Source organism: Ooceraea biroi, chromosome 1, assembly GCF_003672135.1.
Source record: "Ooceraea biroi isolate clonal line C1 chromosome 1, Obir_v5.4, whole genome shotgun sequence".
In the NCBI taxonomy this organism is placed as follows: domain Eukaryota; kingdom Metazoa; phylum Arthropoda; class Insecta; order Hymenoptera; family Formicidae; genus Ooceraea; species Ooceraea biroi.
In genome coordinates this window covers 13,506,160-13,534,146 of record NC_039506.1, presented here as the reverse complement: position 1 = coordinate 13,534,146, position 27,987 = coordinate 13,506,160, and the positions used below count along the sequence as shown (strand labels likewise).

General features: G+C 46.8%; 1 protein-coding gene across 1 annotated transcript in view; it reads left to right on the top strand.

The window, feature by feature from the left end:
* Window positions 1–27,987, top strand: part of LOC105279130 — a 55,238-nt gene that overhangs the window by 13,206 nt on the left and 14,045 nt on the right. The window contains exon 2 of the mRNA XM_026969013.1: window positions 27,534–27,736. Coding sequence (XP_026824814.1) covers window positions 27,534–27,736 — 203 coding nt within the window. The remainder of the gene's footprint in view (window positions 1–27,533; window positions 27,737–27,987) is intronic.

Below are 27,987 nucleotides of genomic sequence, written 5' to 3'. Positions count from 1 at the left end.
GAGTGCCCCGTAATTATGCGTCGCAAGTTCCACGCGAAACCATTTTCCCGTAACAATCGATAGTCGAATTTGTCCCTGGCGGCATATGAGTTTGTGCCGTAATTATCGTTAAATATGTAACGCTCCCTAAGGACATGGTTAACCAATGTTTGATGAACATTGTCACGAGAGTTGACATAAACTAATCAGAGCTAAATTATTCATTAAACGGGTTCGGTCGGATGAAACATTGATTGGGCGCGCGTACGCGATTGTCTTTATGGTCATCTCTTGTTAACTGTGAAAAATATCTCCCTCGGATGTAAAAATTGTCGATAATTTGTATCTCGTAACATATGACAAGTACAATAGATTTTATTTCGCGATATAAACGTCAACGATTTGGGCAGTGTCAAAGCTGCAAAATTCAAGCTTGTTCGGAAAATATAATAGTCAGATAACACTGTCTGTCAGTTATTATTGTTTAGAATAATCTCGGTAATCTTTTTCCAATCGTTCAACCCATTTTCAAGTTCTCTAACATTTTTATTCATGTTTTACTTTGAAATGATCTGTCAGTTCCAAGTCATCGTTATCAACGACCACCACTCATCCGTGAAATAAGGCGGCATTCTTTTCGAGCATCAGCCGATGCTACCCGATGGATTATTTGTAAACGATGCAACATTACGACAACTCACTATCCGCTATCTGACGGACACGCGGGAAACGTTCGTTGCTCCGAAGGAAAGCTTGAGCTCGCGAGCTGTTCGTATCTATCAAGTGTCCATCAACTGTGCATAATGCTTCCCACCCGCATACGAGAACGCAAAGCTCGATTCGCGATCAACGCTTAAGCCCCTCGCGGGCCCAGGGGTGCAATCGCGCATTACAGTTGCGAACGCGAATTTCTGGCGGAGTTGATCCCACCCTCTCCCCCTCGAATTCCGAGCACACCGATCCCCGCTCGATGACGTGGGAAATCCACTTGCAAGCTCCGGTGACTTTTGATACGCGCGTAAAATACGGTCGGTTTAAAATTTCGTATCCACGATCCTGTGGATACGCGGCCACGTTACACCACCATCACCGTCCGTGTGTACCTACCCTTACGTTACCCGATAAGCTGAATTACGACGGGAGGTGAGACGTATAAGTTTACTGCAGCAACAGTATATGTATGCTGTGGATTGGGCCGACAGATAAAGTTACATACATAGGATGTTCCACTCGCCGCACACCTGCTTTAACGTGCACGCGGAAACACCTGAAAATTTCCACTGTTAATCATCCGCTCGTGTTTACACGTTATTACTGTGTTTACCGCCAGCGGTGCATATCGATATTTCAACTGTCGGATAAGCTTACGCGCGCATTTTTGTGGCGCGCGCGCGCGCGAGCGAGCGAGCGTATGGTGCGCGTGTGGTGCGACTTACTGACGACGACCGAAAAATGGCAAAACGCCTATTAATCAATACGGGTTTCTATGCGCTCGTTAGAGTCATACTTTACGGAGCAAGGAACAGATCGTCTAATCTGCTTCAATCTTCGGGCCCAATTAATTATACAGAAATATTATTGCGCCTGCTACCGCGTTAGCGTTATTATAATATTGTAAAATCGGTTGCGCAGATGGCAAGATCCTCGCCGCGTCGTCGTGCTGAAGAACTTTTGTACTTTAACTGTCGCTTAAATAACACCCATACATACGTCGGGCACAGTTTGATTAAAGCGCTAATTAAATGTAAGACGTTTAAGCGGCTAGTGACCGCGGACATTAATCAACGTTGGGGAACGGCAGTTTCGCGAGTCCGCTTCGATATTTAATGAACCCGTATATCTCGATATTACGTTCGCTGCAACGCCGCACGTGCGAAACGATAACGACTCCCGTATTGTCAGTTAAACGTCGAGAGATTGCCGGGAGATCTCGGGTTGCACCTAAATATCGCTCTCACTGCGGCAACGTGAGAACGGTTACTCAATTACGGGATCAAACAGCACGAGCCACCGTCGCTCTAAATCACAATCACAGTTCTATCGCGGTCGTGCAGCGGCTGGCGCGGGGGATGCTGCGGGGAGGAGAGGGGGGGAGGGGCAGAAGGGGTGATATGGAGCCTGGCTACTTCAAGAGTTAAGCCATTTTTCGCTAAACCAGTTTACGGTGTCAAACTTTACGCCGGGAGTTGCGCCGAATCGGAACGTGCCTGCGGGATCGATATCGGGAACGGCTTCCGGCAGCAGTCGTAGGGGGTACGACGATCGTCGTCGTCGTCGTCGTTATGTCATTGTTGGAGTGCAGCTAACCGTCTGTCGCCATTTTTCCCGCAATATTTGGACGTATCGTGCCGAGGAACGTTACGAGGAACGTTTCGTTTCTTAATCACCGTACTTGCAGCGACAAGTAATTGGATCTCAATTAAACCGAACGGATTAATTTCCTGCTGGAGAGATCGGTTTCACGCGATTGCTCGCGAGTCTTCGAGAATTTAGGAAACCTGTCGTCGGATCAGATCCGTTACCGAACGATCATCCTTAGATGGCGGCGTTATGTAGCGTTTCGCCACGTACCTATCGTGATCTCGTAAATAAGAAAGGCGGCACGCTTCAAGGCGCGCGCGATCGTGAGGCGGGGGTGTAAATCCCACTCGCAGACTCCGGGATATTGACACTGCGGAAGCGAGGGGTTGCGGTTTCGTGTGCGGCACGCGAGATATGTAAACGCCGTGACGAAAAGCGGACAATCCTCTTAGGAACAAGTCGAGGAAAGACGGGGAGTCTACTCCGGTTTTTCGAACCGGATACTTTCCATTCGTCGAATAAATCAGCTTACGTTCTTCCCCGCGATCGATCATACCGGCAAAAGAGTAAATCGTTTTTCCGTCGAGAGGCTGGACAATATAACAGCCAATTATAGGCGAGACCAGAAATCTCGATTCGCGTTTTTTCGAGAAGCGAATTGCGACTGGAGGAGAGACGTGTTATCGCGCGTGGAAGATTAGATAGCATCTTCTTTTACCTGGAAAGGCCGAGGGTGCGAATTCTCTCGTTCAGGTAATAACGATCGGCACATATAAATCCACATTTTCGTGACGAAGCACTCGACGCTGAGCGAAAAATGATGAGCCACGAATCGGCAATTCTGGATTAATCCGCGAAAACGAGTTTCTGGATCCATAAGCACATTCCCATTTTTCTCATACATCCCTCCGTAATGTACGATCACAGTGGGTGACGTTTAAAGTGATCGAACACCAGCTCGTAAGTCGCTGATGAGAATTCATAGGACAGATCGCGCGTATTCTGCGGCTCGAATGTGGACGCGACGCTGCTCGTCGCAATGAAGGCAAGCTCGAGAAATATCTAGAAATAAATTTTTAAGTAATTATTTAAAGGTTATTTTTCCTATAATTAATGAAATAATCAGTTCTTTTAATAATTAGAAATTTAATAAGTAACAAAAGACATGGCACCTCTTGTGCAATTTCAGCGAGAAGTACTTTATAAAAGTTTTTTATACATCTTTTTCATTATTTTTCGAGTATTCGTGCATTTTATAGTGCTTTTATCGTGGAAATGCAAACTTGCACTATCTCCAAAGCAAACACGTATAAAAATATACGCTCTGAACACGAGAAGTCCACTTCAAAAAACGCAGAGTTAAAACATTCTGCAAGCACTGACAAAAAAGTATAAACTCTTGAAATTGAAAGCATATGCATACTTAAACTTCTGATTGTGGAACTCTCTGAGATTCATAATTAACTCTCGATAATATCTTTGGTAACATAAATATTGTATTGCAACAAATGTTCTCATTATTATATTCATTTAGTATTGTTTATTTAATTATATTTATTTAGTATTGTTTATTTAATTATATTTATTTAGTATTGTTTATTTAATTATATTTATTTAGTATTGTTTTAATGAAATTTCAAAACGGTTATTACATATATGTGTGCTTACATATTTGTTCCACATATGCACCAATTTGTTCCACTATCATTTCTTTCTCATAAAAAAGTTAAACAACGCTACAACTTTTGTTAGAATTCATTATATTATACATACAAGAAAATAATTGTTCCATTGTCCATTTTCCGTCTTTGTAAAATTACTTTTCGCAATTACAACACTCGGTTATTACCTGCATTTTTTTTAAATAAGGACAAAGGGAGACATTGCCAATTATTTATGCAAATATATCAATAAAATGCGCGAGTCAAAAGATCCTTTGTCAAGTACAATAAAAGTCTTCATAAACGTAGCGGTATAATGAAATTCACATATAATGAAAACCAACAAAGAAAGCTCTCATGCTCCTCTTTTGACATTCCTAATTAAATATGCTCGCGTGCCTGGTATCGTCAAAGTTATACAATTTTTTCGTCGATTAATTTCTCGTTTTCGAGAACGTAATATAGAGCCGGTTTCACTGAACGTATTAAAGTCGTTTCATTCTGCAGTTGACTCATAATAGCGGGGCGCCGCGATTTTGCCGTTCGAATCTCCCATTTTCAAACCATGGAAATTAGCTGCGGACGAAGCGAGGTGCTTCGTAAAAGTCATCACGAGCCGATGTCCCCATTTCCGCCTTGAATAATCGCAGTCTCCTACGCTCGCTCAAGGTGCTCGGCAAACCGAGCTTGTCGTTTGAAATTGAAAAGCTCGGTCTTCTTTTGTGAGCTCCGGCGAGCCTCTCGAAAAAAACCACAGGATTGCTGTACATTTAGTTTTTCTCGCCGTCGCGCTTTATGATACGCGATATTGCACCCTTCATGATTCTCACGTGTCGCTCGTTTTAAAGCGACGTTTCAACGCGGCAGAGAAAAACGCCAAAAGGACTCTTCCACAGACTGTTATCTCACAATTCGAGCTTAATAAAGTCATGAAAGGCGCAGCGTGTTCCTTCTCGCATATGTTGAACGTGCTGTACGATTTTTTCGTCGCTACATCAATGCGTCCCCAATTTCCGGAGGAGATGCAAAACGGAAACTGTAAAAAATGGGTTGTTCACCCATTCGCGTTTTATATACTACCGCGGATGCTGCTGCTGCCTTCGGTGGTACACGGCGGCGCTGAACTTGCGATTAAAACAGCAGAGGCTGTTTTCGAAAAACGTCGAATAAAACGTCGAAATCTGTTTTAGAAATTTTTTAACGTTTCGCGCAGTGTTGAACTGCAACACGCGTGCATACACAGTTCCTGACGACAAAAATCACACCGAGCCGTACACCCTCGAATCTCTCCTATTTTTTAGCGGAATGCAGCGAACAAATTGCCGTAAAAAAAACCAAGAGAGCACAAACGTTGTTTTATTTACAGTAAGTGCTCGGGAAATATTTATTAAGCAGTGCGTGAAATTTCAACTGCTGTGCTTCATCCCTGTGTGCGGCGGTACGTACGCTGAAAGGTAAACCGGAAGGAAAGCTGGGTCAAAAACACCAATCCAGGTTTAGTTGGCTGTGTCATGCGATAGTCGCCGGTCAGAACAATGATTACACCGCGACAGCGAGTTCGAACCGTTATTTGATTTGCTGAAATCAATTTGTTTGCCATTGTACAGCGGAAACATCGGCCGTTGCACGGAAGTGATATAAACGGTGTTATCACAAGGCGCCGCGGTACGTTTTTATCGGCAGGAAGTGTTCCGAAACAATCTGACGATAACCGTCCAAATGTTTCCAATGACAAAACCGAAAACGTTTGCGGCAGGCCGTAATCGTGTAATTTGCATTCACGCAACTTCTTCGGTACTCGTATCTCTCGTCTCCTTTCCGGCAGCGTACGAGCCACTAGCTGGAGAAGAAAGAAATTGAAATAATGAGTAACGAAGAACGTTTGCAAAATATTTCCATCATTTATTAGTACTCGTGGAATACATCGATCTCGAAGATTTTCGAATAGATTTTACCAAAGAGTGCAAAGTTTTCGTTTTCGCTTCAACGAAACTTCTTATTTCGTAATAAATTCTCGTCGCGTATTAGTATCCGAGGTGGATTCGTCGCACGAAGCGTTGGCAGACAATCGGTCGGTCGCAGTTCACCCCAGCGGTATCTCTATGTACCAAAATGCATAGCAGCACGGGGAAATTTCGTTTCCGAATTCGCTCGGCGAACAAAATTCCGGAAGAATGTGCGAGTGCCTTTGTCTACGATTGTGTCCCGACGAAACAAAATGGTGTTTTCACTAAGGTACGGCGACGTACATTCACCAGCTCGCTCGAGATCACCTCGCCGAGATGTTCGACGGCCCCATTTTCCAAGCCGCGGAGGAAGTGTGGAACGTTGTAAAAGTCATCATCCAACCCTCCGCCGTCGTCGGCCAAACCCCGGGTCCTCTTATCCCACCATCACCGTCCTTCTCCATTCTCGGTGCACTCGACGGATAAGACGACGAGCATGCAGTTTAAAGATGAAACTCGAGCAAAGTGAATCGACTCCAATGTGCTCCAACGCTGAAAAGCTGCTGCTGCTGCTGTGCTGACGAGAACAGCAGTAGCAGCAGCAGCAGCAGCAGCAAAGGCAACCGGCGTCGCCAGTACGGTCGCCCGTAATTTTCTGCTGTTTGCTGGATGCTCGCGAGGAGCGGAGGAATGAATACAGACGGCCGTATTCGCACCCGTCCCGCTGGGTAATAAAGTACTTGACCGCGGTAAAAGGAGACCGTTTTTTCTTCCACCTGTTTACACTTCATTATTTCGCGGCAATCTCGTACGCAATTGCGACGACGACGACGACGACGACGAAGACCAGTTGGCCATCTGCTTGGTTCACGTTCGGAATACTGCGCGTGTAACAGAATTTGTACGATTAAAACGTAAATCTCGCACTGTCGTGTTGCGTTCGATAGTCGACATCGCGTATCCTGAAAATGACAGGCTGATAGCAACGCGCCTAACCATCGCTGCTTGGCACGACCTCATCGCCGCGGGCGGTGCAACTTGAACAAGCTGGAAGATGCAAAGAGACGGGGGAACGTCAATTTTAATTAATACCAGCCGAATCCGATCGATCGCCCGGAGAGATAATCCACGCTTTAATAGATTTTATCGTCGTGCGATCGAACGTTGTATTACCGGGCACGGCACATTTTTCCGCCCGCGTACGTGACGCCGGCGTAAATGAACGCGCAACGACTTCCGGGCGTCCCAATAGACAGAGTATCCTTTAATAAAGAGCTGAATGCATCGCGCGATACCTGGCGGAACGAGTGCATCGTCGGGAGAACCGTGTACATCGTCGACCATCGGGGAGACCTGGACCTCGGGGGGGGGGGGGGGAAAGGGTTACGATATAATTACGCGCGCTCAGGCCGCTCGGGACTCTCGCGAAACTCGTTCTGACAATTTTCAATTTCCTCAGATGCCGCGCTTATGCGAACTTATATACTCTCTGCCTACGTTCGCGTATAAGTGCTGCGAAGATGAGGAGAGGTGTGCAGAAGAGCGGAGAGGAGGGCCCGCGGTTAGTTTGCGACCCTCGTGCCACAACTTCTGCGGTACACGCAGACCGGTAAGTCGGCGCACGGCCACCTCGTTACGTAATCGCGACCGACGAATGCAATCATGCGCTCGGACGCCACGGGCTCCATTTCAAAGAGGCCAGGAAATTAAGAAGGAGACGTACGCGCTCCTCGTTACAAAGCTGCCACTGGAAATTCCGTACGTGCGAGCCCGGCATAAGTGACGACTCCCGGTAGTCATCCGGCGGACGGACGGCCGGACGGATGGACGCGCGTTTCTAATTACCCCGAATGAACGTAGCGAGAAGAGATCGTCGGGCGACCGAGCTCTATTCTCGGGAGGAGAGGCCAACTCTGACGCGAATTAGAGTGCAATCTTAACTGGATTGCTGCGAAACTACGTCGGCAATCTTGTTCCGTGCTGTCAACTGCACATCCATCTCGCCTCCTTATGCTCGGCCCATTTATGGTATTGATTGAGGACAGACTTTACGTAATACCATTGTCTGGATTGTCGTGGTGCCCTCCGAAATGTACTTCCGAGCACGGAAGTATCTCTGTGGAATCGAAAAGGATCGAGGATTTGTGAAAGCCTCGATAGCCTCGACTTTCTGGAAATTACATCTTACTTACATTAGTCCGGTCAACATCGCCTTAAATTGGCGACGATTACGAAAGCGGGATGACCGCGCGGCATCTCGATATTCTCGTCGTATTTCTTCGATCCATCCATCCTTCACCGTTATATCTATCCAATATCATCTCTCGGTTCTTTGTTTCACTAACGGTTCCGTTAACAGCGAGGAACCGAGGCCCGAGCAGGTTGCCTGCCAGATGGCTTTCCCTTTTTATGCGCGGGCGCGTTATTTCAACGCTATCTCTGTGACGTTCTCACGCACGAGCGCGACTTCTCCCTAATTACATACGCCAAAAACTAAATCAGAGAGGTCTCGGTTTATCTCGATGGAAGCCGTGGGAAACGTCGCGCTCGGCGCTCGAGTATCGAGAGCGACACGCCAGACGCCCGAAGATTAATCGTCCCATCCGCGTAATTCCGCAAGTGATAAAGTTGCGCAGGACGACGCGTGGGTAGTCCGTCATCGCGCCACGATTCATCGTGAGATCGGAAATCCGAAACGGGCAGGGCACTTTAACGAGACCGAGTCTCTTCGTCGCGCGTTCGCTTTCCAGGAGCAATCTCGGCTTCGTGACTCGCACGAATGAGAATCTTCTGACGCGAGCGAGTGGAACGCGAACGAGTGGAACGCGAGTGCGGCTAGATTCTAGAGATTCCAGGATAGTCCGGCGGCTGCGACGAGAAACCACCTTCTCGACCGGTGTTCTCGTTCGGATTAACGTCGCTTACGGTATTCCACCGTGCAATTTCATCGCGCCTCGCGACGTCTCGTATATATTTTCACGCCGGATTACGCGGCCGCGCGTTACGAGGGAGAGAAACGTTTAATTAAAAAACACAGTCGGGGGAGGATACGTGTGCGCGCCCGAGTGAAGTGGAAAAGAACACTCCGGTGCAGCCGGAAACGAAAGCAATCGCGTTTGGGTGCAACGCGTGGCGAACCGTCGCGTCGTCGCCCTAATTCCGCGCGTGGCAATTAAGCGTTATTCGTCGTCGGTCAGTTGCACTACCGAGAAAATTGCTCAGTCAGGAAGAGAGTGAGAGAAAGAGAAAGAGAGAGAGAGAGAGAGAGAGAGAGAGAGAGAGAGAGAGAGAGAGAGAGAGAGAGTGAGGAAGTATTGCGTTCACTTCCGCCCCTTTTTCGCTCTTCTCCGTTTCGGATTTCGGCTCTGAGCGAGCTCAAGCAAAACAAGATCGATAGCGTGGCGTTTCAATTAGTTTTCGCGCGACACGCGTCGCTGCGGTAAAGTAATGATTAATCACCGCGCTGCGCATTGGTACGTTCGATTCCGTGCGACAGATTTTCCGAAGGCAAGCTTCGCCTCGATAAATGGACAAATTTTTGCCCCGATAGAGTCAAGACCCATCCGGATACGTATGTAGATAAAATGCAGCGACTGCGTCCGTTCTGATTCAGCAAGAAATACGAATAGAAATATTATTGCGCGATTACGGGATTAAAAATATTAAAGGACTTGCTCATGCCTGACGAGGGTGGAATTTCATAAAGAGAAAATTATGATAGACGTCACGGAAAGTTACGTATAACGAAAAATACGGGCTCGCATTCAATCTGCAGCACGAATATAATCAGCAGCAAAAAGCTATTAAATAACATGAAGTCGTATAATGTGTTTGTGGAAAACAAAGGAAACACGGAAAAATTAAGCAGTTTTGTATGGCTAGATTAATCTTAATGGCGAGGATTACAAACGCTTTTAACGCATACATTTTTAACTCCGTCGACGACTAAAAGTTTCCCACAGATCTGGTTGAACTCGCGGCTTTGCCAGCGGTTTCAAGCGCGCATTATTTCAACTTTAACTGAATCCGCGAGCGCAACACGTATCCGTGATGTGCTATACTCAGCTTTATTACCGCATTAATTAATAAAGTTTGCTAATAATTTCGATGTAATCACATAATTTTTAATTAACGGCTTTATTTTTGTCATCATTGAACGTTACACGTTTTCCGCGCAGTTCCTCTGCGTTATAATTAATATCGGAATGACGGTGGAAACGGCGAGGGCTCTTCTGCAGAATTTTACATTTATGCATCACCTTGCGCGCCGCTTTGTGACGGCCTCTGAAAGGCTCTCAGGTTTTCCCGTAATGGAAATAATCAATCAGACTGTAACGACAAATACTTTGAATACATTTGAATTTCCCTCGCACGTGTCCCTCGCTCGTAATTTAGATCAATGCATGGGGCGTTAGATGCGCGGGAACGCTTGAAACCCCGCGACGAATGGCACGTTTGCGGAATACCGTGGCACAATAGCGTTATTCCGAGGAACGGCAAAATAGAGCTCAATTTGCATTTTGTCCTCAAAAAGGCAGAGTCAACGGAGAAATTTCCGTCTCTTTTTCCTCATTTCATTTTTTTCCCCTCTTCTCTCTCTCACTCTGTTTTTTCGCGCGCGATTGTAGGAGCTGCGAAGCGCGTGAACTATGCGCTTACGCTGCAACCCATCGTCGCGGCAGCGCTCAAATTCCACGACACGGGTATTGTGTGCGCTTCAAATGCATTCTATCGCACGAACCGGATGTGAATTGCTCAAAGACAATCTGGACGTAGTCTTGTAATGCAGACTGCACGAAAGCAATTTAAATTCTCGCCCAGTGGATCCGAATTACTTTTGCAGAATCTGGCGTCGTATCGCGTGCTTGCGTTCCCGCGTGCAGTAGTCGCTTCGTGCTGCTGCCGTGTGCACGATATCGTCCACTGCGTACCTAATCCATTTATTACGCGCCGCCCTCTGCGCTAACAAAAATTGCAGGAACTTGTAAAATATTTCGCGGAAACAATGGTGAATGTGTGTGTGTGTATGTGTGCAAGTGTGGCCGCGTTTTACTATCGCAACGAGCCACGCATGCTAATAAATAGTATTTGATGTGTTGTTAACGGTATTGAAAGCCGACTATTCGGAAGAATTCATTACGCATCATGCTTCGCCGTATTTCAATGAGACTAGTGACATTTACTCGTCGAGCCAAGCAGCCAAGTGGATATAAATTTTCTACGCTCGACACGCGTTGAGGGAAAAGCGGAATTTGACAATACACTTTCAGAAAAATGCTCTTTTACTCGGCAAACGCTCGCGAATGCAATTTCGTATGCTTTCAGGAAGTATTATTTTCTTGTTTGTCCCGCGCGCTATTTAGTGCAAAATGGCTTTCACGTGGAAACGACGGGGGAAGCGCGAGGAGCTCTTCCGGAAATTACAGAGGCAACATAATTATTCGTCATTATTACGCATAAAACTGTACGGGACTTGTAAGTTCCGTCCGCGCGCGCGAAGGGTCAAATTAGTGAATTCTCTCAAAATTAAGGCCGGAAGTGTCTCGAGATGGATCGGATGGGGATGATAAATACAAGGCAGGCGATGCCGCAGGCGCATTGGAGCGAATACGAGCGACTAGAGAAATTCAAGTCGTCGCGACAATGTCGTCGTAGTCGTCGTCGTCGTCGTCATCGTTGTCTAATGCACCTTCGCGTTGTGGACGCGAGCTGAGCGGCGGTACCGGAATCCCGAAGAGTTGTACGCGCGACGGTGATTGCCGGGGCTCATTAAGAGGCGGGCCCCGGAAAAGTCTCGAGCCAGAACCGCTCGGGGGACTCGAGCTGCGTGAAACGATAAATAAAGGGTGCTAAGAGAGATCTAAGACCAGGAAGCGCGCGCGAGTACCAACCATTCGAATGCGGAACCGCGGCTTCCGCGCGTATCGGCGCGCGTACCAGCATCGGATATCGGAGCCGGGCGTTTAGAAAAACGTGGACGCGACTCGCGATGGAACGTGGGGCAAAATCATTACGCCGTAACCGCGATCGAAAGAAATTACATCCATCGTCGGGCATCGCCGCGGCGGCTCTTAATTCCGCTTCCGTCTGCCGCTTTGGAGAGCAGCGGATATTCCCGCGAGATGAATGCTCTGTCCAATATTGTATGAGCCGCGCGGAGAAGAAAGTCACCGCTCGCAGCTACCGCTTGCGTTGCCCGCGGCAGCGCCGATAATTGCGCGGCTTTTCTTGAAAATAATAATCACTGTTGGAGAAAATAAATCGCGGCGATAAAATTATTACAGGAAATGATGCATCCGGGAAAATTGCACAGTTTGTACTAACTTTTGAGCAAGCCGTTTTATTCTGTGAACTCGTTTGCGCTCGCAAATTGAAAATTAATTATTTGCCTGAATTGGAAATATCGAGAGATTTGTGTGCAGCGCGATACAGATTTTTCATTTACTGAATTTCTCTCCGTTAGCGTAGAAAAATTTATGCGAAAAAACGGTTCTACCGTGATATATGCAAAATGCTCTTTTACTTTTTTTTCGAGCTAGAGTAATGAGAACTTTCCTGCAAACTGCAACAATAGGGATGATGGTTTATGCGTCGTGTAACGGTACGTTTCTCCGAGCGGAAGGATACTGTGAATGATTAACGTGAAGAAGCATGATTTCCTGAGAGGAAAGAAATTTCAAACTGGCTTTGAGAGAAGCTAGTCACTAAAAGTTCATTTCTGCGGAAGATATAAAATTTTGCCTGGCGACACGCTTTTACGTTTTCTTTTCGGAATGATTGCATTAAAGATAATTCGGCACAGAGAATTAGAGCGACACAAAATTGCTTTAAAATACTTGAAAATTGCTGCATTTTTCAAGCTCGAGCAATTGGCAAATATTTTTTGCGTAGAAATTAAATAAAATTAATAGAGAATGCATTTTGAAAAATTCGATGTTTTTGACATTCAGCTTTTTTTACATCTCGAAATTAGAGTTTCAGGCTTAATAAGTTGTTTCGAGATTCGCAACGATCTTTCTTGAAAATTCTACTTCCCTGACGCCACGATCCTCCAATTAAATTGTTCAAACACCATGTATACGTCGCCGATTGGCGGGTGTACAAGCGTCTACAAGGCGGGGAAGCTAAAATAATTTCGCGTAATGGCAAAAATGCGGGACTGACACGTTCGTTAGCAGAGTAAGTGATCCGTAGAACAAGCGGCGTATCGCGTCGAACGAAAGTCGAAACGCCTCTGTTTCGTGTATCCAATACGCAATTAGGCTGATAGAGGCGTAATTGAAGCAAGGGAGTATCAAACCCTGCCCATTTATCCACGGGCTATCTCACACGTACATTGCTCCGTTTAGTAGGTGATTAAACGGTTTTTAGCTTCGTTCCAAAAGTTTTACTTTCATTCGTGCTTCTCGTTGACTTTACGCGTTTAACAACGTGAGATATAATACACCTCGATTTTTCATAAAAATATCATTTTACAAATGAATTTTATCACAGATACATCTGTTACATGCAACGTCGACCAAGAGAATTTTTTAAATTTATCCATTCATCCATTTTGATTTAAAAATATCAACTTTTACAGTCTACCAATATTTCCCTAATAAAATTGACAATAATTTTAAATTGCGCTATATTGGCCAAGAATTTCCCTAATAAATTTGAGATTAACGCTTCTTCCCAGCTAAAACGAATAAAGTTATCATCAGTCAGGCGGCTCTTGATTATTCGACATTGCATGTATGTACGACGTTAGCTGCGGTGCATTTATTGATGAAGTCGGGAGGAATCTCGAAAGGGTGGGCTCATTCACTCTAAATTATGCGCGATGCCTCGATGCATCATCGATAATCTGTTTCCCGATACCGAGGAGACTCGGTGTGACATGCCGTCTGACAGGTGAGGATATCGCTTTAAGACCGCCGTCAGGACGGGTCTCGGGAACGAGCCAAACGACCACAGGCAAGTTATTACTTTGCTCGGTGTTGTGTATAAATCTCAAAGTCCCATCTTCCAGAAGACGCGGCTCGCGGATGATAGATGAATCCAAATATTTGTACGTATAACTCGATAATAATACAGACAATCTTTCTATCGCATCGCGATAGGGGAGACCTGTTCATCGATCGTGCGGTGTTAATACGAATTCGCGGGAGTGCGATGGACACGCGACTCCCGCGTGAATGGACCTCGAGATTGCCTGACGGATTCGCCAGGACCTCCCTCGGCGAGACGAAGGGTCAATTAAACTCGCCCAGACAGACGTGTTCCCCATGCTGGAATGACGATTGCCGGTAATCAGGGGGAGGGATTTTTCAGACGTGGTTCACGGTTTCAAGACCGCCGCGCGTGGAAGCGCGCGGCACGGCAATCACGGTGCAAGTCGGCAGCAAGAAGAGTCGTCGGGGGAAACATGAGAATATGAGTTCATTGTTGGGCCGCGTGGAAGACCGCGGCGAGGCCCATAAGGGGGATTGCACCTTATCCCCCACCCGTGTCGTCGGTATAATGCGCGCCCATTGTTGCATTCGCTTCCTCATAACATCGTGTGTACACGAACGGAGGATGCGTATCGTTCTTTTTATTGCATTCCGCTCGCCGGTGCGAGATAGGTTGCCCACGCGAGGCCGTCGTCGTGGTGTGTGATTGCCCGGCGTGGCGAGAGAGACAGGGAGAGAAAGAGGATGCTCCTCTCTCCCGTTCAACATCCGCGCGAGAGAGGAGTAGGTACTCGTCGCGTATCTCTCCGTTTCTCGATTTTGCACGCGCGCATCCCGCCCGTCTTCGCTCGCGGAACCCCGCGATTTTTCATCGCGCGTCGTGATCATTCACGTTATTATTCGCGTTAACGGCAACGTAATCAAACTTCGCCTTCGCTCGCGCGGAGGTCCGGACATGGTATCGCGCTACACCGTCGTAAGTCTCGAGGCGAGCGAGCTCGAGCAGTTCGATCCATCGGAAGATATCTCCAGCAGGAGTAACAGTAAATGAGGGAAGGCGGCCAACTGAGAGAGTCGCGAACGCGGCCTTTTGAGAAATTGCGATCGCGTAACGCGCCACGATCCGACTATTATTCATCCTGACGAGTATAATTCTTATCGCAATAACGCGAGCCAGCAGCGTCTTCTCTTTCGCCGGGAAACAACCCCGGCGTTGTCATTCCGTCCGTAATATTCTCGTTATCCCGGCGAAACTTTATAATTGGCTGCGCGAAGTGTATTGTGAGAAAATGCCGTACGTATTGTCAGGAGAGCGCCGAACGCCAACGTCGTTTCTCTCGACGTCTTATTAAATGACTCTCTTCCGAAACGTCATTACGCGCGGCCAGATGGGGGACTCGCAGACGTAAAGACTGTATTACGATCAGTAATGCGTTTCCGTGGACGTGTATATCACAAATTAACTAAAACGATGTACAACGTTCGACGTGCAACGGGGATTACGAGAAATCTCCGTACGAGAAATCTGTGTGCGTTCCCTCGATCGATGGGATAAAATGCACAAACACATTTCACGTATAATTTATTACAGGATGCAACGTGCACACATTTTGGCGCACACAAAGCCCACCTCCGCTACTATCCGCAACTTACGGACTGTACGTGCAGCTTATCTCGGGGACGACTCAACCCCCTTCCCCCATTAAATCCGTAAACGGTACGGCGGGCGGTAGTCTCGCCGCCAGTTTCTCAAGACCGTTACGGCTTCGAGAATCCGCGATATCAGTTCTGTGTGACTAGAATGAAGTTTGCCCGGGGGTTAGCCCGCAACGCCCGCGGCCAGTCGTGTTACGGTGGGAGCTCCAGCAGACGGGTTTCGCGATACATCGGCTGCCGTGGTGGTGCACGAGTATATCGACGAATTCACCACGCTCGGGGGGTTCGGAATCGACAAATTTCGCCCCGCGCCACCGCCACCTCGTGCTACCCGGCGACGGCAAGAGGAAAACCCGAGTCGTACCTCTCACCCTCGCCCGTTTCCTTTCTCTGTCTCGCTGGAAGGAGCGAGTAAATCACAGACGTACACAAACATGCCGCACATACTTCCCAAGTTAAGCTCGGCGAACGGGGGTCTCGACCGAGGCCGGGCTCTCGGGAAGGGATGATGTCGACGGAAGGGTGGAGGCGTCGATGCGCGAACGAGAAGACAACGTGGAATTGGAAAATCCATTGTGGCGTACCTCCACCCCGTGTGTGCGAGTCGCGTGCACACATTTCCACCACGTGTCTCCGCGTTTCATATGGGTACCGTGGAACGTGAATCGCGCTCCCGCGCGTTGTCGTTGATCCGTCACAAACGCGTGCATACGTGTATATGCGCGCACACGAGCGCACCCATTTGCGAGTGCATTTACCTAAATATACGCGTAATTTGCGACATCCGCGTGAATGAAATGCCCGCTCGTTCCGCCGTTTGCGCGTGCAAACGCGCGTTTATCGCTCGCTCGCTCGTCGCAGCGTCAGAAACGAGGACTCCATTAACGGCAGGATATTTAAAAGGATTCCAGACGAACGTGTTAATGAACTCTGACGTCTGCGTGGAATTTTTCCAGCTCCGACTTCATCGGAGTATTACGGCCGCGCATCGCGATTCCTAGCGATGGATACCTACGTGACAGCCGAGAATAAATATTCATTGTACTTTTTCATTTTGATGCTCGCGCTTATTGTCACGTCCAGGGACAGCGCTCAGCGCGAGATCATACCACTTGGCCGTTGTTTCGAGGCAATATTTCGACCGAGTATATCAAGATGATGGCAAGTTTCGAACTGAGGGCCATTAAAAAGTTAGCGAGCCTCGGTAGGAAATGTTTACGTCCACGCTCGGAGGGCCAAGAAAGTAGTAAATGTATACTCCGTCCACTGTGCTCTCTCCATTGCTTTATCTATGTAGCGAATTACTCTTAACCAAACCCTTAAATAAATTTCAAAAGAGACTTTCTAGTTTTCTTTTTTCTACTTTTGTCGTTAGAACTGATTTATACTTGAGTCCTCCCGTATTCCCGGAGACATCGCTGTCCTTACAGGATTATTTTGTCCTGCGATTCTTCAGAGAGATCTCCCCATCATTTTTAAACATAAATACAAAAGGAACGTACAGTGAAAGGTATATAACACGACACTCCGCGCCTTCTCATGCGGAAACGTAAATAGACGCGACGTGACGGCAACTTCACGCCCTTTCTGCAGTCGAAGAGTTTCGGCGAGGGAGAGAGAAAAAGAGAGAGAGAGGAGAGACAGAAAAAGAGAACGGCCGACGATGGTTTTCCGGGGGGATATATCGGTCCGGGCTTTCCTGCTTATTTTACCCGGACAAATTCAGCGCCGACGTGGGTGATAGCGCGAGCGTGGGCGTCGGCCGTACGCAAAGCAACGCGTATCCGCTTTTCCGCGCCGCCGATTTATTCGCGGCTCAACGGCAAAGCCACTTCGATCCGCTACGGTAAAGACCTTGCTCGCCCGTCCTCGTATTTGTAGGCGTCTCCGCGTTCGCGTATACTATACCTCGCGCGGACTTCGTATTCCCGTGCGACAACGCGTTACACAGCTGAAAGCGGGGAAATACGGGAAATTCATATTTGCATGTACGTGCCGCGACCGGGGGAGCGAGAGAGAAGGAGCGAGGGGGTAGCGCAGGGAGAAACAGACGCGAGGGAAAAGCGAAGGAAGCCGACACCTTACATAGCGCAATACATTCGTGCGAAACCCCCGAAATCTCGGCAAGTTTTTGCGACGCGTAATTGCGCGCCGCGAAGTCGGGGGTAGATAAACCTTTTATGAGACGAATTGTTTCTCGAAGTGTCTCGGAGTGTCGTTGCGAGCGAGGTCCCACCGCGACGATGATGAGTTATCGTTGCACGCGTTCGCTCCCGTGCTGCTGCACGGATATTAAATCCGCATGATAACTCCTTGGCGGGTTTTGACGATCGTGAACGTTAAATCTAGCGTTAACAGTCCGCGGCCGGCACAAATTTAATTAAACCGCCGGAGGATTTTCCGGAAATCCCGATCGAGATGCGGAGAAAAGGAGAAACGGCCAGGAGTTGGCCGTCGTTGTGGTACGCCTCACTATTTGCGCGCGCGTACTCGCGCGCACGCAAGGCGGCCGGAACGCAAGGTGCGCGTCGATGGTGTACGGCGAGCCGATTCGCGGTAAAGTGGATGAAGCATTATGCGGCTTACCGTGGGAGATCGCACTTGGCGCATGAAAATAAAAGCAGATTGACTGGCACAATGAAAGATGCGGCCAGATAGCTCGCTCATTATTGCCCGGAATTACTGGGACTCGTTTTCCTTCGGCGCGAGACAATGGCGCGATACGAAAATGCAACATCCCGCGCGAGGAGGAGCGCCGATCTACAAGAGCGCGGCGCGCGTTTAACGGCGGGCGATTAAATCGCAAACACCGAGTTGCATTTTTATCATTAGTGCCATTTACGCGGAAGGAAGTTGATTGACCGGCGGTATCCTGCTCCCATATCCTGCCGCCGTGCTACTTTAAAAAAAAATGTAACGCACGGGGGAGGCAATCGTCAAATTGGCCGATCTTTACGGCGCAGGTAAGAGTAGACGGCGGGAACGTTTTCTTTGAAAGGCACTTGGACGGAATGGGCTGCGCGTTCGCTTTGAATTTCTGCGTCTGGATTTCTGCACGTTTGACGATCTCGCAGCGAGACGAAGTAAATCGAGTAGCTCCGGAGTACAGAATATTCGATAGCTGTGCCCCGAATGTCTTCGAGCGCCAAAATATTTCGCGAGATTTTGATTTATCGTGACTTCCGGCTCGATGCTTCGTCCGAATGACGCGGCTGTTCTTATGGGATCTCTGACTGGCTGAGAGGAAGATTAATTTCAGGATAGTGTGAGAGACAGCTTCACGCGTGTCACGGCATCTCATCAACCGCGCGAGAACGCAGGCATTTTTGTCGCCACTTTAGCGCGACGAATCGATCGCTCGTATAATCGAGCGCGTTAATTCGCGCGTTTCGAATGCACTGAGTAAAACGCAATGTCGACTCGGTTCGCGTTCAACTGCACTGCATGCGCAACGGAATTAACGTGCCCGATCGCGTGCGATATTTGCTTTGCGTGGCTGCTCGAAAGAAATCGTCTCTACGCGCTTTGATGTCTTGCTAACTTCTATCGCAATTCCCGCCTCGTGATTAGCCGATGATACTGTATTTATTTTAACGGTGCTTGCTCCAGAATAACGAACTACTTTATTTATGTTTCCGAACCAGTCACCGTGGCTATTGACTAATTGGATTATGATGTTAGAGGCAGGGGCGCGTTTATGCAGAGTGAGCGGGTAGTCTGCTCATAAGAGCAAATTTTGAGTCGCGGTATATCTTTTAGCTTCATTTATTAATTTTCTTTTTAGCACAGCTGATTATACCGCGTAAATAATTTAATGTCTTCAAAGGGCGGCGTGTTGTGTGGAAGAGTAATGTGAAGGTAAATCAATTGAGAAGAACGGGAGGGAGGAAATTTCTTGGGTGCCCCCAAGCGACAGTATTGCAGGCTCGCCCTTTTTATCGGGGAAAAAAAATCGTATGCAATTTTTCGCTTTGCGCTATTCACATCGAAATAAATGAAATTATTCCGTACGTCAGGAACAGCCCACATGAATAATATTTGCGAAACTCTTCATTTCTTTCTAATATTAACACGTAACCATATAAATTAATTTAAATATACTTTGCTATACGAATAAATTTCATAATATAATAATTAATTAAATTTTCATAAAAATATGAAGGGACCAAAAAACCATAAAGATACATGATAAGAGGTAACTCAACGGAAGTAATAAATATATATATGAAGTCGGAATATTATACTCATGAAATTTTAATTAAATTAATTTCTTTCTAAAAAAATCGAGATATTAATATTTTATTTAATTTAATTATACGAGATTAAAAAGCGATTATAAATTTATTGTATTTTATCCAAATATATTGTTTTGCAGAAATATCATTCTTTATACATGAAGGTATTGTAATGTGCTTAATATAAACATATTTTAAAAATAGAATGTATCCATGTGCTTTAAAAAATAGTTAAAAAGAGATTGCGCTAAATATTATGAGACATTACATGTAATTTATAAAAACAGCATGGAGACCAAGTATTATACGATTTAGCCGGAGCATTACTGGGATTACTTTTTAATTAATTGCATCCGTTCTCGAGGATAACAGAAAAAATTCAATAAAGTTTTTTACAGGGATAAATAAAGACAGACTTGACATATATTAGATATTGCACAGTTTTTCTATGGATTCGTCGGCAAATCTACCGTCGATTTTGTCAGCAAGGAATCTCGCATAAAACTTTGCGATTTTCATTTCATTTTCAATATCAAGTTTCTAGCTGTGTTTCAGATAAAAATTTCATTAAACGAGCGTACACTTGGGATTAAACAAACAAGCGACGGTTTCTTACTATTTGCCCGAAGCTTAATTTATCCTTTAATTTGTTCAGTTGCAAATTATTCGAAAACTGTCCACGTATGTGTCTGTATTGTCGCATTGAAGAAAGAAACAACATTTCTCTCTGTTTACTCGCTTTTAATATTAGAAGCTGCAAGAAAACGTCCATTTCACTAAATGCACTAAATACAAAAGCTAACACCGTGCGTTATTCTGTAAAATGAAACAAAAGCTTCTCGGTTCTTCTCAACGAGGATTTCAAGCTCCGTTTCCAAGCGCGGTCCCAACAGAAAATTTATATTTCACAAATGTACACGTAGCACACCGAAATCGCAATAAATTCCGTTCTATTAAATGAAACTCGTTCAAAACGTTTCACATGAATACAGCATAAGAAATTCCAGCAGTCAAAGTATTTTTCGAGAATAACGTAAAACGCGCGGGGCAAGCTCGCCCGGAAAATGGCACGAAGTAACAACCACCACGGGCAATCGCGTCGATCGAAAGGAAATCGAAATGATCGAGGAGACCCTCGGGTGCGACGAGACAACGTCCGCTCGCCTTGCGGGAGAACGTCTGAAGGCGAGGCGAGCTTAGTTATAAAGTTTTTACGAGTATCGTAAAAGCGTATAAAAGTTGGACGGTTTTTCGAGGGTCCACGGCTCTTCTCGATTTCCTTCCTTCTCGGGCATGACCGATCACTCGGCAGCTATCGCTGTTAGTTTCGAAAGTTTAAAGAGATTCGGCTGGCGTGCGCCACGGTTTCGCGGTATTAAGCACGCAAATCGGGGATCCCTGATCTCCATTGGAAATTAAAGTCGGCTCTCGCCGATCCGATACAAGCGGTATTTACACGCCGATACGTAACGCTCTCCCCCATCGCCGGGATTAAGCCCCGTATCCGTCGTAGGCGGATTGCAACGGATTCCGGAATTGCGGAGAACGGAATTGTCATGAGCTAGCGGTCCGCGCGATTCTCGGCGCGGCGAAAGCGAAAACGTGAGGAACATTTTGCATAATGGTGTCTTTACGTTGTCTTAAAGGACCGCCTCTGCAAGGAGAGGAGACGAGGGCGCATGAATGCGCTCTGCCTCGAGGCACAATCGCGTGATCTATCCACATATCCTTTAGCCGCCGCGGCTTCCCGCACGGGAATACCGATACCTCGACGCGACGCCGAGTATTCCCGCATTACATGTTAACGGATTCATTAGACGAGATCTCGGATTCATCGCGAGTTCCACGGTTCCCGACGAGAGAGAACCGTGGTAAAAGAACCACTCGCTGCGAGTCTCTCGATCAAGCTCGTACCAGTTTCAATAGATACAGTACACGCAGTCCGCTAAATAAGTTTTAAAAAAAAGGAGGAGGAAAGAGTCAGAGAGAGATGGAGGGAGCAAGAGAGAGGGGAAAAAAACGGAAAAGTGCGCTTTCATTCATCTGATACGCGACGGCGGTCGATCGGCCGAGAAAGTTCCTCGAGTAAAAGGTTTGCGCGATGCACGTATTTTCGATATCTTCTTCCCCGGGCCATGCTCTCTCCCGGCTTTCATGAAACAATAAAAGCTTCCACGGCCGCGCGTTTCCCGCGACGGGGATGGGTTTTTTCATTTAGTTGAGTTTTCGAGAGGGAAGAAACGGATCTCTCATTTCCAGTGTACGGGCTCTTTACGCCTTTGGCTTTTCCGGCTTCGTGGCCGCGAGGTATCTGGCCGTGGGTATGCATAATGCACGGGAGCCACCTCGCAGAAATCCCCCGTTCGCACACCGGCGAATGTACAAGTAATTACGAGTGCAATTAAGAGTTTAGGATTACCTCGCGAATTCACGTGCACGCCGTAATAATAATTCCGCAGTGAGCGGAGCCGGCAACCGGCGCGGCGCGGCGTTTCGATTCTTAACGAACGACGCGATGATGATGACGACGATGACTCCGATTCTCTTCTCGTTACGAAGAAAAAAGAGGATCATTCACTCCTGCGTATACTCAACGATACATATCTGATAATTAACGGTGTAACGGTGTAATTAACGTACGCTGTAATTGCATCGATGCGGCGCAGGCATGTTTTTATGATTCTCGCGATTAACGGCGATGCCACTCGATGCCCGTGTTGCTCACTTGTCCCGACGTACGATAAATTTCATTTGATTTACTTTCCGCGTCTATTCGGCTACGCGTATCAAGCGACGCGGTAGCGTCGCGACGCCAAGTACATAAAAAATAAATAGCCGCATGAGAAATAGCCGCTTGATACAGCACTGGCGTGACATCGTCGAGGCGCTACCAAGTAGCTTATCCGGAATTTACATCATTTGACAGGTCACATAAACTTGTGATTAAAATATCTCAGGAACTAAAGCCGTAATAAAAAATCTAACGGCACTTTTATAATATAATATGGGTGCACGCTTTCGAACGCGATCAATTAGAATTAAATTGGTGCAGGCAATCCTGAGATATTGCAATCGTTATGTTAAAACTGTGACGTTTCGGTTTTCATAGAATTCAGACCACTCACGTACGTATGCTCGCACAAACACATGCAAAGCGATTTTGTCCCTCAAGCTTGCGTTCACACATGCGTTCATACATGCACGATTTAATTTATTCGACGACGACGTTGCACGACGACGACGACGATGTCGTTGCACCACGTCGATGTTGACGACGTTGCACCACGTCGACGACGACGACGACGACGACGTTGCGCCACGTCGATGTTGATGACGGCGACGACAATGACGACGACGACGACGACGACGATGTCGTTGCACCACGTTGATGTTGACGACGTTGCACCACATCAACGACGACGACGACGACGTTGCACCACATCAACGTGCTGCAACATCATACGGCAACGTGGTGCAACTTCGTGGTCGTCGTCGTCGATGTGGTGCAACGAAAAAAAAAGTACAAAATCGCTTTGAATGTGTATGTGCGAACATATGTACGCGAGTCTGAACCTGATTTCGGAAAAGGAGAAGAACGAAACGTCACAATTCTAACATTCAATTACAATATTTCAGGATTAACTGAACCATTTTTACTTGGAGTGGTCGCAACCGAAAGCTTGCACCCATATTATCTTATAAAAGTGCCGTTAGATTTTTTATTACGGCTTTAGTTCCTGAAGTAGTTTAATCATAAGTTTATGTGACATGTCAAATGATATGAATTCCAGATAAGCTATACGTTAGAGCTTGACGTCTATGCACTGAACTTGGTAACGCTCGATGTTTATGCAGTGACTCTCATTGTTCGGTACCTTATTGTTTATTTTTATGTACTTTTCTATAAAAACATTAAAAATTAATGAAATATAAAAAATGTTTACAAAAAATAATGAGATCCCTCTAAAAAACCTTACGAAGGTAAAAGAATACGCCAAGTACATAAAAAAGCAAAACCAAATATGATGAAATCCATTGTTAACTAGCCAAGTACCTAGAAGCAATTCAGTTTGAGGATTTGTAATTTGAAATAATACTTGGCGTGCCCGGGTCGCATTAAAACGTACGTCCTACCTATACTTTGTGTAAACTGTATGTGTAAATTATTTGTATTGAGTGAGTAATGAAAAGGGATATTTATAATCACTCCGCTAATGTGCAAAACTGTAAACGTATTTGTTTTAATATTACCAAATACAAAGATTTACGAGTCATTAGTGAAAATACTCAAGGCAGTACAAATTTAGAAGAATGCATGTCCAATGCGACCCGGGCACGCCAAGTATTATTTCAAATTACAAATCCTCAAACTGAATTGCTTCTAGGTACTTGGCTAGTTAACTATGGATTTCATTATATTTGGTTTTGCTTTTTTATGTACTTGGCGTATTCTTTTACCTTTGTAAGGTTTTTTAGAGTATACGTATACGTAATATCGAATATCACGGGCGTGTGCGACAAACTCGGCGCGCTCGCTCCGGTTTATTAGCGTCCGTATTAGCTGATTAATAAAGTGACGGGCTCACTTTGCTACTTGTTTTCACATGCGATTGATTATGGAATATTCGGTGCGTGTGGCTTGCCACGCTCCGCCGCTGCCCACGTACGCGCACCCCCGATATCGCCGCAATTTATAAATTCACGAGGGAGAACACGCGAGCTCCGGCCGCAAAAGGGCGATGCCGAATCCGCCTCGAGCGAGTGCTCTCGCGCGTCCGCTCTCTCTCTCTCTCTCTCTCTCCTTCTCTTTTCCTCGATCCCTTGTTCTCTCTGCCTCTTCCCTCTCGCGCGCGGACTCCATTATTCTCGCGATAATTTCAGCAGAGAGGCTGATATGCACGTAGCGAGTTTACGGCGACGGCATTGTCTCGGCGCTGCCGTTATTTACGGGAAGGTCTCGGCTTGCAAAAACGGAAGGTGCACCCGCGAGCTACAACAATCGCGCTCCTCGCACGAGCGGTTGGTAATTAAGGATTAGCGAGGTGATTAGCGAACGGCTGGTATTTAAATCTCGCAGCAGCGATCCGCGAGCGCGCCGCCCGCGCCGCCGCGTCGCCGTTGAGGCCAAACAACTGATTACACGCGGCTGAAACTACGACGGTGCACAGACGTTCCAATTACCAGGTTCTAATTACGCACCCCATCTCTAATACGTCGGCCAAGTTCGAAACTGTGCGGTGATTAGTGATAAAGAGAGGCGCGCGTCGCCGTAAGTGAAAAACTTTCGCTTTGCCGAGCGACGGAGACGAAGTCCCGCTTCCGTCAGACGCCCGGGAGAAACGGGAGCGACGCCTAATGACGCCAATTATAATGCCGTAATTAAAAGCGACCGCGCGCAAGGAAGAGCGATACGAAAGATTGCCTCCGCTCGTCCGCTCGTGGACCACTCGTGTCTGCTCGTTTTTCCATTTCTTTCGCTCCGACGACGATGCATTACATCAATCTCCTGCTCGTCAGAGCAATCGACACACTCGTGTGCGTTTCAGTTTCGTTACGTTTCACCACAAGCACCAGTTTGGATATCGTTCGAGGGTCCTGTTATTGAAACGCGCGCCTGATGCAGGCGATTGATGCAATAGGACGATAATCTCTCTTCTCTCTTTCTCTCGAGCCGTCTTCGAACTCACCCCCTTATAATTACTCTTTGGATTAATTATCATTGAAATTATCGTTTAATTACATCATCGGGGCGCAATTGCTGGCGGATCGGGTCATAAATAATTAATTGGACGTGAAGTCCACGAAAAACGGTAAATTAATGTTCGAACTTTTGGCCGTTACGAGCGCGTGGTGCGCTCACCGCGATCGTCGATCTCGCAAACTAGCAAAAGCGAGTGCATCCTGCGGGTTAAATGCAATCTCGCCGGATTGGAGTTCGTCCCGTTTAAAAGCGCGGGCACGATCATGACGGATCGTGCGCGCGCGCGGATTCCTCGCTGCGATCCGCGCGCCGAGATTTCGCGGCCTCGTGACGAGCGCGTCGACAGGCGTTTCGCGCTTTTCGGTCGCGGCACTGACATCCCCCGACACGTTTGATAATCTTATACCGCTAAACGCCCGCGGCATGGTATTCCGCATACATATTAATTAGCTTATAACGGACCGCCCGGTAAATCGTGATAAAGCCGTCTCGCACACCCGAGTAAAATGGTTTCCTTAAGCCGTGCGAATGAACCGGCTGCCTCCGTCCCCCGCTTCCTGGCCCTTCGGCCTCTCCAGGGTCGCTTCTCTTTCAATCGGGAAACCTGGCCGCGTATCAGTCTTTAATAGGAACTCGGATATAAACGGCATGTTCAGGAAGCGGCGCCCTCGTCCTCCCCCTTGCCCGAATCTCCGATGAATAATGCATCGCGGCAGGACCCGTAAAGTGCACCGGAGCAGCGATAAGTCGCGGAACTCGATCTAAGCAAGTCCGCGAGCACACGCTTAAAAGTCGACGGCCGTGATGTCGTCTCGCGATCCTTTCACGGCGTTTTCTGGCAAAACGCCCCTTTCGTCCGCCGCTCGTAATCCCAGGAACGAGCGGAGCTGATGGTGGCGCGTTTCCAGGATTACGCAGAAAGTTTAAGCACTTGTTCGTTTAAGTTATTACGAGATAAGCATCTCGCGCGCACGTCAGCTCGCTTTTTTTTCGTTCGGCCGGAGGGAGAGAAAGAAAGACAGACAGGCTTTTACTCCCAACGAGATGATTTTACCTCCGTCACGTATACGAGGTCGATTCCATGGGATTGCTCGAAACCGTGCCGCTATCCCGCTTAATGCGCGGCCTCCGGAGCGAAACGCGATTGTTCGATGTAATTATCCAAACGCCTGTAGAGCGCACGGTCTCTTGTGACATGTCACAGATAAATATAATTAACGATACGAATAAACTGGATGTAACTGCGACAACCGTTATCTCGTTGTTCCATCGTACGAGTGACAAGCGAACACATTAATTAAATAGCAGTACGTTTCGCTGCTACAAAGAATAATGTTCAGCTAAAAATAGCGTGCGAAAGAGAGAACACTCTCTCGTTCGCGATCTCGTGTGGACCGCAGATTCCGTGAGTAACGGATTATCATATTATCGTTAAGAGTTATTCGCGAGCTAAATAAACGTCGGAGATCAAGAGAATTTAGAACAAGAGAAATTATTAAATTCCAGAACAGTATCTAGTGTAAGCTGCAGGTCGATCTTCTTGTTTAATTAACTGTACTACGTAACTGTACCATCGGAAGGCATGACGGGAGGGATGTCGAGAGATACGTTACCTCTATGACGATACGTCGTAATCTAAATAAGATTGGCCGGCCTTTTTTTATCTGCCGGCGGGTTAGGCGTTTCTCGAATCTCATCGAGTCGCGACGAAGGACGCATTCGACGAAGAATGCCATCGACTTTAATTGGAAGTGTAAAGAACAGCTAAGTATTCAGCGCGGACGCACACATATGCAGCGCACACGTAATAGCCACCAAAAGGATACCCAGCCGATCTAGAAAAAAATTCTTGTGCCGGATATTGCTGTATCACACTAGTATTTGATTCTTTTTGCAATAAAACCTCTCTATGACTAGTCATGCCAATTAACATCTCGTTATTATAATATATTGAAGATATCGGATGTACAATAAGATAGAATAATGGTAGAATTTTGAACGGTGCAGCAGAAAGTTGAGAATCAATATGATTGAAGTGATGTGCATCTCCGCTTGTTCATTATCTAAATCGTGCATCGCGTCTGATCAAATTGCATGATGATTCCTTTTGGTCGTAGGCGTTCGCGGGCTGAGCAATGTGTCAATCGACCTTCCACTGGCCGTGACAGCTGGCACAACAGTCAACTTGTCCTGCAGATACGATCTACAATCGGATATCCTTTACACTGTCAAATGGTACAAGGGCTCGGAATTTTTTCGATACATCCCCAAGGAGATGCCGCCGATCGGTGTGTTTGGAGAACTCGGGGCAAAAGTCGTGGTAAGTGACACATTAAATGGAACTGCCGTTTCAGTAGCGAAAGACAGATATGGCGGTTCCATCTTTCATTGTTGCACCGTGTTTTACCAGAAAGCAGCTAAAAGTTCATTTATTACGAGATAGAGATAGTGTTTAATCAACGGAGTACTGACACACTTTCGAAAAATCTTTCAAGTCCTTTCTCCTGATTATTTCCGCAGAATTTTTCTAGGGGAACCGAATAAATAAAGTAATTACATGGTTTACAAGTA